Source organism: Aspergillus bombycis (genome assembly GCF_001792695.1).
Source record: "Aspergillus bombycis strain NRRL26010 chromosome Unknown contig00012, whole genome shotgun sequence".
Taxonomy (NCBI): Eukaryota; Fungi; Ascomycota; class Eurotiomycetes; order Eurotiales; family Aspergillaceae; genus Aspergillus; species Aspergillus bombycis.
The window spans coordinates 427-16,405 of NW_019170014.1; the positions used below are offsets into that span (position 1 = coordinate 427).

Below are 15,979 nucleotides of genomic sequence, written 5' to 3' on the forward strand. Positions count from 1 at the left end.
GGTGCCGATATCATCCATAGAAGCGCATCTGATCCCTCTGCTGGCGCTTGATACAATTAAACAGAGAAATGTGACTCTTTACGCAGTATGGGACTAAGAATTCATTAATACATCAAGCGAATGCTGATCTTTACCATTTCTTTGCGTCCCCTCCAGGACTTGAGTCGGTAGTAATGTGACTGACAATCAAATTTTGATCCCCGCCCGAGGGACTCCTCTCTTGGCCTTTTCTCCTGTTGGTTCAATCATTCTGTTAGGTCTTCTTTGCTTCAGCCGGACAATTGAGAAAAAAAAAATTCTAATATTTCCTTCCTCGTCACTAATACTAATTTCCTATAGGTAGGAGAGTAACATACCTATCTTTATGATGATCCATCTAAAGAAAGCGCTCCCCACTTGATTGATCCAATTTGCAATCATTCCTTTTCGTTGTTTACTTGAGCTTTCCAGTCTCTTTCTCGTCTCCTGAACTCGACTCACGACAGTTCCTTTCACTCTTTCTGCCCCTTTTGGTGGATTTTTTTTTCATGTTGCTCTTCGTCCTTCTTTCCTACTTTTAAATCCTTTTTTGGATCCCTTATTATATCTCCGGTCCCCTCTTTTTCGCCCACGGCAACGTCGCCTATCATGTTTCGAGCCCGGCGATACCGAGTTCTGCTAATCTTTGCAGCTGTATTTGTCTTGGCCATCATTCATTTTAGTCGATCTCGCCAGCCCCCTACAGTGACACTGGGAGTACCTCCGCCTGTCGATCGGCCGGGCTCTTACCCTCAAAGTCCACCCGCAGCGGACAACAAAGGACCTGCACCAGAGACCCCTCTGCCAACGCCTCTACCGAAGGGCTCGACTGATCCCAGTACATCAGACGACAAGGTCCCTTCGCAGCCTCCCCACCCAGACAACGGTTTATCGACCCCTGAACACCCCAAACCGTCGGACGAACCGCAGTCTAAGGAGGATGGGCCTCATTTCCCGAACAACTCTGGCTCGCAGAGTCAGGGTACACTAGACTCGGACCGGCTTGAGGATCTACCGGTGCCTCATTGGAAGAAATTGCCAGAGCGATATCCTGTCACACCCGCAGATTTGATCAAATTACCGACCGGCAAATCTAAGTCTCTGCCGAAACTGCAGGCTAAATTCTCCGATGAAGCATCTGAAGATAGGATCAAACGGCTAAACAGATTGTCCACCATCAGGGCAACATTCGAACATGCATGGAACGGATATAAGACGAATGCTATGGGTCACGATGAGGTCATGCCGCTCCGCGGTGGATTTCGAGATCCTTTCAATGGGTGGGGTGCAACACTCGTTGACACGTTGGACACTCTTTGGATCATGGGTTTGGAGGAAGAATTCTCTATTGCTATCGATCAGGTGAAGAAAATAGACTTTACGACAAACAAGAAGAGCGAGATTCCGGTTTTCGAAACGGCAATCCGATATCTCGGTGGTCTACTGGGTGCCTACGACATCTCGGGACATAAGTACGACTTGCTCCTGGAGAAAGCGGTCGAATTGGCGGAAGTGTTGATGGGTGCCTTTGATACGCCCAACCGGATGCCGATGCTCTTTTACAAGTGGAAGCCGTAAGTGTTACTGTATGGACCTGATATCGTTGTAGTTCTGGGCTAACGGTTTTACCAGGGGAGACGCATCAAATCCTCATCGTGCTAGTGCCATGTCCGTCCTTGCCGAACTGGGCTCTCTTTCGGTAGAATTCACACGCTTAGCACAATTGACCAGGGATGACAAGTACTATGATGCAATTGCACGGATCACGAATGAGTTGGAGAAATTCCAAAGCCAAACTAGCATGCCGGGCCTGTGGCCGATGAAGGTCGATGCTTCTGGATGTACAGTTTCTCAATCCCGAACTGGCCACGAGGCCCCGCGTGATTTACCACGGAACTCTTCCATCCCTACGACTGCCCCTACGGCTGCTGAAAGCACGATATCTTACCCGACTGACGCGGAAAGTTACAGAATTCTTTTGGACTCACGCCAGCTGCATGAAGACGCACAGCCAGCCATCTACGACACAAACCCCCAGCTCCCAGCTCCCAAGGCCCATGAAATTCCAACTTCAACTGGAGACTCTGCGGGGTACTGCAAAGGGGGGCTTACCAATGCGCCGGGGTCCTTCCAATTTGGGCTCGCGGCCCCCGGGGATTCGACATATGAATACCTTCCTAAGGAATATATGCTTTTAGGCGGTCTCAACGAACAGTATCGTACAATGTATGAGAAGACCGCGGATGCGGCGCGAAAGCATCTCCTCTTCCGGCCCATGATCAAAGACGACCGTGACGTCCGCTTTTTAGCTACCGTCACCAAACCCCGACTGGACGCCGAATTCGTCTATCAGTATGAGGGGGCACATCTGACCTGCTTCGCTGGCGGCATGTTTGCCATTGGGTCTAAGTTGTTCGGAATTGACAGTGATCTTCAGCTCGCAGCTAAATTGACGGATGGGTGTGTATGGGCGTATGAGTCTACGAAGACCGGTATCATGCCCGAACAATTTCAGATGATACCCTGCAAAGACGATGAACCGTGTGTGTGGGACGAGAGTAAGTACTGGAAGGCTTTGGATCCTAACGAGGAGCAACGTCTTGCTAGGGGCAAGATGCAGAAGGAGCTTAGCGCGAAGACGGAGGAGAAGAAGGATGAAATGAGAGGAATCCAGACCAACGGGACGTCTCCCACTCCAAGATCACTTCGCGAGAAGCGTGACCCCGAGCGAGGCAATTGGCACGTCGTCGCCAGCCCTACACATACACCTAAACCTAGTGATTCTAGCGACGTAGAGGGACGGGGCCCTAAAGGATCTCCGGCAGATTCAACGCTGTCTCACGAAGAATTTGCTTTGTCGCGGATCCAGAACGAGCATCTTCCGCCGGGTGTGGTCCGCATTAACTCTCGCATCTATCTCCTTCGCCCTGAAGCCATTGAGTCCGTCTTCATCATGTACCGCCTCACTGGTGAGGAATACTGGCGCGAGAAGGGTTGGAAGATGTTTGAGGCCATCGCCAAGTATACTCGGACGGAGGTAGCGCATGCCACGATCAAGGACGTCACCGTCGAAAAACCGACAAAATCCGATGAGATGCAGTCGTTTTGGCTCGCAGAGACCTTGAAATACTTTTATCTACTCTTCAGTGAGCCAGACGTGGTAGATCTCGACGAATATGTTCTGTAAGTGCTTTTTGTGAGCGTGTTCTGTCTGATGGATAATGATGCTAACCACTGGTCATTACAGGAACACTGAAGCGCATCCTTTCAAACGCCCCGTATACTAGTTTTCGTTTAGTTTTGTTTTGTTTAATTCCTGTTATTTTCTATGTAAAGAGTGTACTGTGATACCAAGGAGCAAGTCCATGAGTATATAAGCTATACATTTTGAAGAAGAGGGTCTCCGATCTTGAACCGCCCCCAGTTGAATACTGTCTAGTGTAGTAGACGAAGTAGACGGATTCTACTAGTCAGGCTCAGATTGCTGCGAAAACGTCAACGAGTGCCCAAGTCCGGCATTGAAGTGCATTCCTAAGAGGGAAAAGCAAGCAAGAAAGAAAGAGAGCCTTAGGCCATTTATGCGGAGGGATCGCCGCGAGGGCCCCCCGCCGCCCGCCTTTAGTTCCAAAAGTTGGCCACACACACTCAACTCACCCTTCATCCTCAAGCACCAACGTCATTAACCCCAGTCAATTCGCTACCCTTTGTTCCTCCCCCCACGGAGCCCACAGGCATTCGCGACGGGCGCAAAGACGGGATGAGTGCAGAGTTACGACACACCCGACGACGACGAGCGAGCCGTGGGAAATGGAGTTTGAGGTCTCATTGGAAAATGAACAACAGTTCTGGGATGGTAAGTGATTTCATAGGGATCTGCGCTCTGACTTGCGCCAAAATACCTGTCTGGATTCAACTCTTTCTCAAGGAGGCATTTGGACTTTTTCCCTTTATCCCATGCCCCTCTACACTTTCCAATCACTCGGGGTAAAATAACTGACATATGCGACGTGTTCTTATCACAGAGATTCAAGAGATTGTATCCGCCCTTTGCTCCTCCGAAGACCTCATTGACAATGCTCTGCGATCTTATCTGAACCTGGCGACCAAATACAAAGGTCCGATATTGTATTTCTTTCATCCGAATTACTGAAATCCTTTTGCGCTTGCGCCATGTGAGGAGGATCTACTAGGGAACTGGACATGGGCTGATAGTACCTGGACGATAACAGATGAATACCTCCAGACGGAATTGGAGGTCACGAGATGCTCGTACAAGCTGCTTTCATCGAAGATTTTCGCCTCACATACGGGTTACGTTCGGAGACAAATGATCTACGGTTTATTGCAGGTATGATCTTGTTACGGTCACCCCAGCCGTGCCTATTCGAGACCAGTCATTAACGGCAGATTGCACAGGACGATGATCCGGATACACTTTACCTAATCTCGTCGTTCCTTCTCTTTGACGGTCGGCAGAATGAAGTCGCACTACACATGATGAACGAAGAGGGTGCATTCCCACGTTTGCTAGAGCTCCTTCAAGTGCAACACAGGAAGAAAGAGGTCGAGGGCGATGGAGCGGGGCTTGATCGACTTTTTATGGACTTAATCTATGAGATGTTAAGAATTCAAAGAATCAAGATGGAGGATCTGGGTGAGTAGTCCCTGTTCGTGTTGAGATGGCGCTTCCACCAGCTGGACCGACTATCCAACGAAGGGTGCGTGTAAACTAACTATTTTGATGACCGCAGTTCTCGTGGATGATGAATGCATCAAAAGCCTCTTTGATATCATTGAAGAGCTCTCCTATGATTCAAGTGACCCGTACCATTATACAGTAATTCGAGTTTTGGTGAGTGGGCCCTGGGCAGGCTTGGTGCTATTATTCGAAGGGTCATGCTCATCACTAGCAGTTGGTTCTGAACGAGCAATTCATGATCTCAGCACACGATCCCGTGGACGAGAAGAGTTCGACTCCATTGACAAACAAAGTTATTAAAATCCTATCAATGCATGGGAATCTCTATAAGACGTTTGGCGAGAACATTATCCTTCTTATAAATCGAGAAGGTAGGTGGTATCATTTCAGACTTTAGTCGTCTGTGGTATTAACAAAGACAGCCGAAACGTCGCTTCAGCTTCTTACCCTAAAGCTACTGTACCTGATATTCACAACGCCTACGACCTTTGAGTATTTTTATACGAATGATCTCCATGTGCTGGTCGATATATTAATCCGAAATCTTCTGGACCTGCCCGAAGAGGCTTCTGCTTTACGGCACACTTACCTGCGCGTTCTCTACCCATTGCTAGCCCATACCCAATTGAAGACGCCGCCACACTACAAGCGAGAAGAACTGCAAAGAATGCTCAGCATCCTCGTCCGAGGTCAGCTTTCTCGCAACGAGATCGACAAGGGTAAAATCATGCATTTCGACGAGGTCGACGAAACGACAAGAAGACTCGTCATTCGATGCGCTACCGTGGACTGGCTGCGAGATGAAGAGCCAGACGCTCATGTTACTAAAGGGCCCAAGGTAGAAGCCACTACACCTTGTCCTACGATCCCAGATGGCTCTCATCCAGAGGCTGAGGCAGGTACGCCTTTGGAGCTAACGACATCACGGCCCATTTCTCCCACGAGCACAGTTGGGAGCTCCCCCGTGACTCTGTCTCCGACCAATCTCGATGAATCGTCCAAAACAGAAGTACTCAGCCAAGCGCAACGCTTGGGAATGCACTTGGAACCTGCATCGTCGTCCTCCCTGAGCGTACAAGAAGTAGCCGCACAGCACGAGAAACCAGGCGTTCTAACGCCGAGCCGCAACAAGACACAAACAGCGACAACGGACCGCCCATCCAGCCCCAACAAACCAAAGATCAAACCCCTACCACCGAAGTCAAGACGCTGGCGTGGACGACGCACTACTGGAGACGAAAACGACAAGATCCCTGAAGAGCCAGGAATAGGACCCGGAACCGGAACAAGCGCAAGCCCAAGTCCTGCCGCACCCTCAACACCATCGATCCCACAAGAACCGTCCGACAGAAGGAACTCAACAAGCACATCCGGCCTCGTGCCTCCTATCCCAGCTCACGGCCGTCGCTCCGTCTCCAACCCACCCCCAGCTGTCCCCCCACCGAGACGGTCTACCCTCCCAGTAGTCCACCCTCATCATGTCTCCAGCCACTGTACCCCAGTCACGAGTCCGTCCCGGCTCCACATCCAACAGAACAGCAACTCCGCCCAAAAGCACGGCCAGAAACCCGAACCACCCAAGACCCGTCGATCGGGTCGACGCAGACCATCCCAAACAGAATCCCCAACCCCAAGTCAAGACGGACACGATGGACACGCCGCGCTCGCTGAAATTCCGAATGAAAAACACCACGATAATATGACCGTCAGTGTGGAAGAGGCCGTACAGAATGTGTCTCTTAGTTAATGATTTGATCGGCTGGGGCTATTGATATTATCAATTGACTAATCTATTGCATAAAGCATTCATAGGCATCGGTATGGCGCTGTGTTTCCTTGCAAGATTGTTTTCCTTCAGGCTCGGGTGTATGGAGTACGATTTCTTACTTGGTTGCATTGATATACAATAGTAATAGCATAGCGCTAGAATACTAGAGATTGGCATCTTGCTTACTGCATTTGTTTGTTTGGCTGCTTGTAGCCATGAATTCCTAGGTATGTTGTAATTCTCAAGCAGCGGCGAAGAATATGACGTAGCTTAAGAGAGACCTGTTCTAGTAAGAATGTCACTCGGCTAGGGGTTGCATCATCAATTGGGCTCTACAGTAAAATCCTATTGCTATTTTACGTTGTCCACATCCCTCATGCCGAGGGTTGAGTTCCTCCACTATCTAGGCTTCCTCGGGCTTTTGTGAACCTGACTTCTTTCTCCTCTACACGACAGTCCGGTCCTTTATTCCACACTAAGTGTCGTCTGAAGTGAGAAAATCATATCCCGCGACTCTTTACCAAGCTGAACGTACATTCAAGGGAACGAAGAAGGCCAAGATAACTAACTGTATCACTGCATCTTCCTCTCTGAGGCTTTGACTTCAGCTATGTCCCTACGTGATGGCCAAAGCCAAATTGATTGACTTTGGATTACCTAACCCTACCTAGCATGATGCTAGTTAGTTAGTTACTAGGATCGTCGGACACAGACAGTACGTAATCAAAGCTGAACCCTCAACCTCCAAAACAGACTAAGATAGGACAAGAAACAGCGATGTATAGTACATATGTTGGAACGGAACCAAATCGCAAACCTTCCCCTTAGCTAGACCCTTACTCCGCCTGTATAATCTCCCGATTCTCAAACAAAGAGGCCCGATATAATGGCAAACAGTCCCTGCGCTAGAAGAGAATAGAAAACATATCGCAGGGCGCCCACATACGCTTGAACGGAAACAGCTCTCGCTTCTCCCGAGAGGTGCTGAACTGCCGCAACATCGAAGCCAGTCATGTTGTCTAGTTGGCCAACTGCTTCCAGGGCTTGGCGCACTTTCATTTGGAATAAGACTGACGACACCGCCAAACCAATCACCACGCCTGTGGACCGCACGGCCCATGAAGCGCTCTGCACGGTTGCCATGTTCTCCTCCCAAACGGACGTGAGAATTCCCATCAGATTGGTAACGTATGTTCCTCCAACGCCGATACCGACGATGCCGAGGAAACAGGTATGGCTTCCAAGAAGACGAGTCGGGGCCCAACGAACAAAGGAGACCGTAGGCGATGGCAACAGTGGATAACAGAAGAACGTTCAGGTGATAGTATCGTCGTATACGAAGAACAAGATAGCCAACAGCGTCAGTACAGGCACCGAAGGCAGCGGCTAAGGGGATAAGTCGCAACGCAGCGTCAAAAACGGAGAGGCCCAGGACCTCAAGGTAGAGAGGCACACAGAACATGGAACTAACGAAACAGCCTGTGCTAAAAAAAAAGGCAGTGATCTGGATGACGCCGACACTGCGTTGCATCAAAGCCTTTAGCGGCACCACGGGACTCTCGGTATGGTATGTGCTATAGAGAAACACGGAGAGGCAGGGCACGACCAAGCACAAGGGGGCGATGGCGGCGGCGTCGGTCCATATGAGGGTGGTGCTTCCGCGGTTGAGTCCGAACTGCAACAGCACAATTGTGGCAACCAGGGTGGCCATGCCAACGACGTCGAGGCGCCGGTGAGCCGTCGTGTTGGCGCGTTGGTCTGAAATCTTGACGTACCGAAAGACGACGGCGCCATCGAGAACGATAATAGGCACCTGGATCAAGAAGGCCCACCGCCATCCAATAGCGGCATGAATGGCAGCGCCATATAACCCCCCGAGAGCCATCACAATGCCGTAGAGCACATTGGCAAAACCCTCAATGAGGGCGCGGTGGTGGATGGGGATGAGATCCGTCTCAACTACTGATGTAATCGAGGCGATGGCGCCGCCGCCAACACCTGTAAGACGCGGCCAACCAAGAACAGCCGTAGATGCGACGTTGCCAGGCCGCAGAACAGTGTACCCAGAGCAAAGAGAGAATAGTTACCGGCGAGAGCCTTGCGGCGCCCGAAGACGTTCGCCAGGTGCCCGCCAATAGCCTGTGATACGGTGCTGCCGATGACATAGGTCGTGGTGATCCATGAAAAGCTCGATGTAGCCGATAGAGAGCTGGCAATCGGCGTCGTGATCGTAGCGATCATGGTTTCATCTTAGTGTTTCGTGATAGTCAGTGGAAGAGGGTTTACTACTGGTGCGCACAACGACGATGACATACCGAGTGCCATAAGCAGAGTTCCGAGCTTTTCAGTTATTAGTACACTCGAGACAGACTTAATGAGAGGGAAACCAACCCAGAGGCTACCAATTACCACCACAAGATGTCGCTTCTTTACCTCTCTTTGTCAGGCTAACCTCTGACTCGCGCAGTCTTTCGTCGCTAGAGATGGCTCGTGAGGACCTAATATCTTGCTGTTATTTGACAATTTATTTGTTGATTCGACTGCCTCAGTATGTAGTGGTCCGTACTTATATACTGTATATGTATGTATGTATGTATGTATATATGTACATACTACATCGGGGGTCAGGGTGGGTCTCCGTCTGTCCAAGATTAAGCTTTGACTTAACCTAAATTTAATGTCAGGCATTAAGTATATTGCATCTGCTGTGTACTCGTACTCAAAAAGCAACGTTTCACTAATTCAATATAATTCTAATCGATAGATGGATATCTCCATGCGATTGGCCGGAGACACCCGGTGTCTTTGTTCTCGAAGGCCACGGATCCTGCCCATCATCGGTCTGTCAGGGTTCCAAGCGACAAAGGAGAAACACTCCTACCTAACCTTAGCTATGGTGATGTGCCAGTGGATCACCGCGGAGGAATCGCCCGGATCCACCCGGCCTCGGAATCCCCATTTCACGTTAGCGTCTCCACAATCAGATACGATTTCATAGAAAGAGCTTCAACCATTGTGATGACCCTGGTAGGTATTAAGATAGCCAGGATAATGGAGTCAGAATAAGTTCCATTACAGAGCGGGTGGCACTCATGCAGAAAGATCCAGCCACGATGACTCAATCCCGGGCTCTTCCCAAATCTGCATTCCTTTGGCCGAAAAGCTGACCATCCTGGACTATGTTGTATTCGCCGAGGACTGGGATGAGTGATGGGATTTGCTTGGCCAGTGTAGAAGGGGAGTCCAGAAGTTTTCAGGTCGTCATCCTCTTCGGGTCTTTTCTTGTCCCTTTCCCTCTTGTCTACGGCATGATCACGTACTCCGATCAGCATCTCGTTTCTACTGCCAAAGCAGCACTATTTCTGGGCCTTTGGACGAACGACCCTCACTCTATCGCGGCCTTTGCAACAAGTCCCAGTTGCGTGCGCTTTCGCAGCCTGATCAACCTGTCTTATCCGCGAGAGATGTGGCCGACTTGCGGCAAAAGCTGCATGCTTTGCCCAGTCCACTGAGCTACCCATCGAGCATCAAGCCGAACCGGAGTTCTTCGTCCGAAGGAGTTATGCCGGTGCAGACGAAGGAGGAGCTCTTGGAAGCGATGCACAAGAATCACATAAATTTCCCGGATCGAGAGCACCTCATTGAACCATATGCTTCAGGACCTGAAGTGGACGCTAACTTTGTCCTGGTTGACGGCAGGATCATGTTCAGTGAAATCAACGACGATTTTCCGTCCGGTGCCGACATGTCACAGTCACCTTCCTTTACCGAAACTTTCACCATAATGCCCTCCGGTCTTCCCCCATCTGAACTTACTCTGCTCAAATCACAGTTAGTTGAGTGCCTCCAAAGCTAAGGTCTGAAGACAGGCATGTTACACGTCGAGGTGTGTGTGCAACATAGTCGTATGAGCTATGAAATGCTGGGCCGGGCCATGGACCTTATTGAACGACCTCTACCGGACTCTCAAGAGCCAAGCGTTTTCCTCGTTGAGATCAATCCGCGTACGCCTGGACATCAGGAGTCTTTCGCCGTCGAATACACCTACGGCATCGACTACTACGCACTGTACACACTTCTTGCGCTGGGGCAGTTACCTGAAAGTTTTGGTAAAGGAAATATTCCAGACCCCGCACTCAACGCCTTAGAACGTCTCAGATGTCCACTTCCCGAGATGATTCAGTATCCCACAAACATCGCCTTTGTCCCCGTCTCGCGAGGTGGCACATTTGCTGGAGCAATGCTCATTCCAACTCCACTCCTGGCACACATTCCACATTACTGAGTCCTGCTAAAGGAAGGAGAAACGATCACGGACCCCCAACAATCTGCAAGGTGGGCATTTGTTGCATACTTCTTTGGTAACAGCCAGTCTCATTGGCCAGCCGGGGCGGGAGCAGGTTCAGGCACTGGGCGAGTGTATTCGGCATGCGTTTCACTATGAAGTTCTCTGACCTTTGAAACCTGCAATTTACTTTCTTTCTTTAATCTAGTTTAAATCATACCCTCTCCGTATAGTACACTCATACCTACACCCCGTATTCTAGTATACTAGGTATCTATGGTATCTGTCAACCAATAGTAGTTAGCCAACTGACTGTAGACATTAGTAAAGGACTCACTCGTGCAAACGGTAGTTGGCGTAGACGAGTGAGGAGGAATAGAAAAACAAACCGATGAGACCAGAGGGAATCAACCATATAGTTGTACTAGAAGCTTTCTCACGGATACAAAACCTCAATATCCATAGCAGCTAGCTGGTCATTGATCGCTGGAGAAAAGGTCTGTCGTAGAATATCCAAGAGTGGGTCCTAGGGATCTTCAAACGCTTCTGTCGAAGACCTATGATCCGGGAAGAGTCTGAGATGTATCACGCAATTATCAGAGCTTGGGTAAGGGGATATGCTACTTAGACTGTGAATAAACACTCTGCTATACGTTTAGCGCTTAATATAATATCGGTTACTGCTGAGCCTAGCATGGACAACTTCAGTCTGCAAGTATCTAGCTCTATTTTCGCATGCTAAGACAGTAAAGACACTCAATCGCTATGCTGGTTCTTCATGGTGAGGCTTGAACAAATCCTTATATGTACAGCATAATTGCGCGTGTACGTTGCACAGCACATGACAACAAGAAACAAGTAGATACCAGGAAAGGAAGAGAAAGGCGTAGCGAGAGAAAAGACACCAAAGACCACGCCCAGCGCAATCAAATGCCAATCATCCTACGACACGAGATAGGAAACCTGAAGACACTCAGGAATGAGAAAATAGTAGAAAACGAACAGAAGCGCTCAACGCCTCATGACACCCCAGAATTTCTCGGCACCGTGCGTCCCTGGGCCATCCTGTTTCCAGAAGTCATCAAAGGCCGAGAAAAGCACCATGTCCTCCTTGCGATCCCGGAAAGAGTACCCCAGGGCATAGATAGCGACGGCCTGATTCCAAGGAGAGGGGACAGCTTGACCGTTGGCTTCGCCACGGTACGGCCAGCCGGATTCAGCAATCACGGTGCGTTTCCCGCCCGCTGCGGCCGATATACGGTTCGCTTGTTCGAGGGCGTATTGTCCCGCATTGTCGGGAATTTGGTTCGCGTCGAAGAAGGCGTGGCAGTTGGCCGCGCAGTAATCGGACACTTCGCAGAGTTGGGGGTGTTTGAGGAGGACGGAGAACGTGTCTACTGTTACGACTGGGCCCTGGTAGCCTGCTGCGCGGAGTTTGGCGCGTGCGGTGTGCACGGCGTTTACTACGTCTTGTGGATTTTGGCCTTTGTTGACAAGTTCGTTGCCGATGCTGATTGTGTGGAAGGTGGACCAGTCACCTGCTGCTGCCCAGATGATTTGGTCGAGGCTGTTTGGGAAGTTCTGCAAGTCGAAGACGCCGGCGAAGACACGGAGGTTGCGCTGGCGGGCTGCAGATACAACGTTTCTGGTCTGGTCGCAGTCGACGCCGTAGATACGGACGTAGCTGTAATATGTGCTTATTTTGTCCAGGTCTTCATTGATTCCGTCGAGGGATCGGCAGGTACCGTCGTCGTTGTAGGGGGCGTAGGAGATGCCGTATCCGCCTTCTATTGGGAGACTGGGTACCAGATCGTGTGTGACTGGATCAGGAAGTGGTAGCAAAGGTGGGAGGTCGTTGGGATCGCCATGGATGGGGTTGCCTGCGTTCCCTGGAGTTGGTGCTGCATCATTCTGGCCTAGGCGTTCTGGCACTCGGTGGATCAGCTTATAAAACCCATCATTAGAGCGAGTAACGCCTTCAGTCGAACCGTTTCTCTTCTCCAGTAGCACAGTGCAACTTACCATGAGGAAGCGCCTTGACTTGAAAGCTAAGCAGGAACACAGCAAGGACACATACAAGCCACTTCATGGCGATTGAAATTGCACCTTGGATAAAGGAATCTGTTTGGATGGAGCCCCGTGCGGTGACCTGATCCAGAAAGTAGCGGATGATAGGAGGCAACCGACTATGAGAGCATTTCGACCCTGAGATCAGCAGAGAGACACAGGTAGACAATCATCTATTAAGTGCAAGAAAAGCCGTTGAGGGAAGGAAGAGTGGGACAGTCGACCCTGGAATGAATTGTTCCACTGACATTCACTGGGCTGTGGCTGGTGAATATTTGAGATGTTCTAGGGACTATCGCCTCATTCCTGTGTTGGGTGAGAATGTAATAGGCTTCGATATCTGGAATGCTGGCTGACCCCTTGCCCTACATGAATCAAACCCCGCTGACGGTATACTCCAGGAATGCATGGCAGTTCAGGTCCATTCACTCAAATGGATTGCACTCTCGGAATTGAGAAGAGTCGAATCAACACTAGTGTAAGGTGAGGTAGAGGCCAAGGCTCTTATAGTGCCTCTATTCTTTAGTGAATGCGTAGCGTTCGCATGAAAGTGGGAAGTGATGAGTATAATGCATAAGAATGGAATTAATATTATAACAAGGTAGAAGTCTAATAACAGCCTGTCATTCTGAGACAGAAGTCTTGGAAGGAATGAAGGGAAAAAAGTATTAGTAAGGGACCAAGGATTGGGAAAGCATCTCATCAAGGAAGAAGAGACAAGGGTTCCTGCATCATGCTGGATATCCCCTGAGTGGCCCCATCCCAATTTCCGTGAACCAGTTGTGGCAAGCATGTTGTCCACTTCGAAGGTATGCTGTACAAACCCAGTGTAAAAAAATTGTACAAGGTGTCAATATGACAAACAAGGCATGGCGTAATGGATCGAGAGGGCATCAATTTTCGTGGCCGAGTCCTTCAAAATCTGGAAAACGTAAGGATTACTTCTTTTTGCTCAGAACTTTCGTGATAGCATGACGGATAGTGGTTCCAGCTTTCTCGATCTCCTTCTTCGTCAGACCGGTCGTCACGCAGACCTTCAATGCAGGGAAAACGACCTGCTTCGGCTCAAAGTTATCGAGGAGGGTCTTGAGGCGGGTGATTAGGACACCATTTGCAAGGCACTGCGTCGTGCAAGTTAGCAATTGACAAGATACCAAAGTCGCTGAGAAGCCCGTACCTCATCCACCACATCCTGCAGCAGAAACTGCTGGTCTTCAACCGACAGCCTCTTAGCAGCAACCACTTCAGGCTTGAGGACCAAAATCATGATAGGATTCTCGGGAGCACTGGTACAGTATACCCAGTCACTACGGGGGTCAAGCTGTGCCCACATGGCCTTAGTATGCTCCCGCAGCTGGGATATCGTTTCAGGGCTACTCTGGAGGATATTAATTGTGGCACTGGCAGTTGTCGACAGAAGAGCAGGCAGTGCGGCGGAAAACGTGTAAGCTGCGGCGGAAATGCGCTGATGATGAACGATCTCCTCCGAACCAGCGCAGAAGCCTCCACCCGCAACCAAGGGGCCGGCCAGCGAGCCCACAATCATGTCAACTTCGGCCGCGTCAACATTTTGGTGCTCCGTAACACCACGACCGGTTCTTCCGAGGACGCCGAACGACCACGATTCGTCGAGGATGAGTCGGAACTTGTACTTCAGTTTAAGCTCAATCTAGAATCCTTATTAGCGGTCGAGTTTGCTATGATGTGTAAAAAGTTTGGATGGACGTACGATCTTGGGTAGGTCAACCATGTCACCGTACGATTCAAACAAACCTTCCGTGATGATGAAACGTCTCGTGAGTGGTTTTCTGGCTTGTTCTTTGGTAACTTTGGCAAGGACCCTTTCCAGATCCTCCATGTCGTTATGTTCGTACCATCGAACCATGCTACGGGAGATCTGAATGCCCTTCCGGATAGCAAAGTTAACGCCCTTATCCGCAACAATGATGTCTCCACGTTTCGAGAACGCCGGGATAACACTTGAGATGGTGGAAAAGGCCTGGGAGTAGATAATACAAGATGCGGTGCCCAGGAACGAGGCAACGTCCGCCTCTGTCTTCATATGAACATCTTGAGTGCCGTAAAATCCTCGGGGGCCACAAGGACCAACGCCGTAATTGCGGAGAGTCTGAATAGCTTTCTCTTTGAGCGACTCGTTGGTATTAAAATTATAGAAGTTATAGGAGCCGAGGTTGACGACGGTTCTGCCATTGGCCAGTTTCGACTTGGGGCCGACTGGACTACAAGCCGCGATGATCAATCAGCATTGATACGTACGATAGGACATCCAGTAGCAGGGGTATTGTGAGAGGAGATTTACCCAACAATTACTGTCCGCTTATCGACCTCCATCTCCTCCAAGACTGTGGGTTTTCCTACAAGTGGCTCCGGAGTCCACTCGTCTACCAAGTCGTCAATCTCATCCTCTGAGAGTTGGACCACTCCAGGTTTGGTCGAATACTTGGGGGCGAGCAAATAGCGAACCGCGAATAGGAATAGAAAGAGCTCAACCGCAGAGCGAATCGGGTCATTTTGATAGCTGGACTTGACGTAGCGAAGAAAGATTGCGGAACCCGGAACGCGATGGAATAGGTCTGCAAGCTCATGGAGATACTCCGAAAGGAGACGTTGAGTCTCTTGGATATCCATGATGGAAAACGTAACACAGCGCTCGCAGCGCAAAAGGGCGAAAAGGGGGTGTGTCAGAAGGGAGGTGTTAGAGCTTCGGGATCAAAGCCGAGCATTGACAAACGAAATCACGACGATGACCGTCTTCAGGGAGTTGTCGCGGCCGGGCTGGATGGTCAGACACGGGAAGCACGTGATGCTATGGGTTTATCGGAAATCGCTTTGGCCCTTCCACAAGGCACCAGCGGGAAGGAAATCCCGAGGCCGTGCACGTGAGGGGAGCCCAGCCCAAATAAATACAAGTACATACATCATCCAAGGTCAGCATTCAAATGAGATTACCGCCAATGGGACTCCGAAACAACAAGCCAGAATACTCCCAGGACATCATTCCGCCCCTAATGTTTACGTTACGCCACGGCATTGGTAGACAGTATGTGCAAATCAAGGTACTCGACGTTCATGTAGTACTGTGCTCAGTGAGAGAAAACATCTACGAGAAGAACGTCCTGTG

At 50.0% G+C, this 15,979-nt stretch overlaps 6 protein-coding genes across 6 annotated transcripts; 3 read left to right on the forward strand and 3 right to left on the reverse strand.

The window, feature by feature from the left end:
* Positions 1–627: 627 nt before the first annotated feature.
* On the forward strand, positions 628–3,305 carry ABOM_003071 (class I alpha-mannosidase 1A; the record flags this gene model as incomplete). Its single annotated transcript, XM_022530201.1, has 3 exons — positions 628–1,592; positions 1,651–3,201; positions 3,266–3,305. 3 exons carry the CDS (start codon positions 628–630, stop codon positions 3,303–3,305), a joined length of 2,556 nt encoding a protein of 851 aa, XP_022392658.1.
* Positions 3,306–3,825: 520 nt separating this feature from the next.
* On the forward strand, positions 3,826–6,464 carry ABOM_003072 (uncharacterized protein; the record flags this gene model as incomplete). Its single annotated transcript, XM_022530202.1, has 7 exons — positions 3,826–3,871; positions 4,041–4,133; positions 4,248–4,366; positions 4,435–4,672; positions 4,770–4,870; positions 4,932–5,088; positions 5,140–6,464. The coding sequence occupies 7 exons, from the start codon at positions 3,826–3,828 to the stop codon at positions 6,462–6,464; spliced, it is 2,079 nt and encodes a 692-aa protein (XP_022392738.1).
* Positions 6,465–7,148: 684 nt separating this feature from the next.
* Positions 7,149–8,726, reverse strand: ABOM_003073 (uncharacterized protein; the record flags this gene model as incomplete). Its single annotated transcript, XM_022530203.1, has 4 exons — positions 7,149–7,152; positions 7,432–7,537; positions 7,755–8,483; positions 8,549–8,726. The coding sequence occupies 4 exons, from the start codon at positions 8,724–8,726 to the stop codon at positions 7,149–7,151; spliced, it is 1,017 nt and encodes a 338-aa protein (XP_022392657.1).
* A 1,321-nt stretch (positions 8,727–10,047) lies between these two features.
* Positions 10,048–10,770, forward strand: ABOM_003074 (uncharacterized protein; the record flags this gene model as incomplete). Its single annotated transcript, XM_022530204.1, has 2 exons — positions 10,048–10,316; positions 10,389–10,770. 2 exons carry the CDS (start codon positions 10,048–10,050, stop codon positions 10,768–10,770), a joined length of 651 nt encoding a protein of 216 aa, XP_022392739.1.
* A 1,011-nt stretch (positions 10,771–11,781) lies between these two features.
* On the reverse strand, positions 11,782–12,859 carry scw4 (putative cell wall glucanase (Scw4); the record flags this gene model as incomplete). The annotated part of the gene is made up of 2 exons (XM_022530205.1): positions 11,782–12,714; positions 12,848–12,859. The coding sequence occupies 2 exons, from the start codon at positions 12,857–12,859 to the stop codon at positions 11,782–11,784; spliced, it is 945 nt and encodes a 314-aa protein (XP_022392661.1).
* Positions 12,860–13,775: 916 nt separating this feature from the next.
* Positions 13,776–15,486, reverse strand: lcbA (serine C-palmitoyltransferase subunit lcbA; the record flags this gene model as incomplete). The annotated part of the gene is made up of 4 exons (XM_022530206.1): positions 13,776–13,958; positions 14,015–14,506; positions 14,567–15,077; positions 15,158–15,486. The coding sequence occupies 4 exons, from the start codon at positions 15,484–15,486 to the stop codon at positions 13,776–13,778; spliced, it is 1,515 nt and encodes a 504-aa protein (XP_022392660.1).
* Positions 15,487–15,979: the final 493 nt, after the last annotated feature.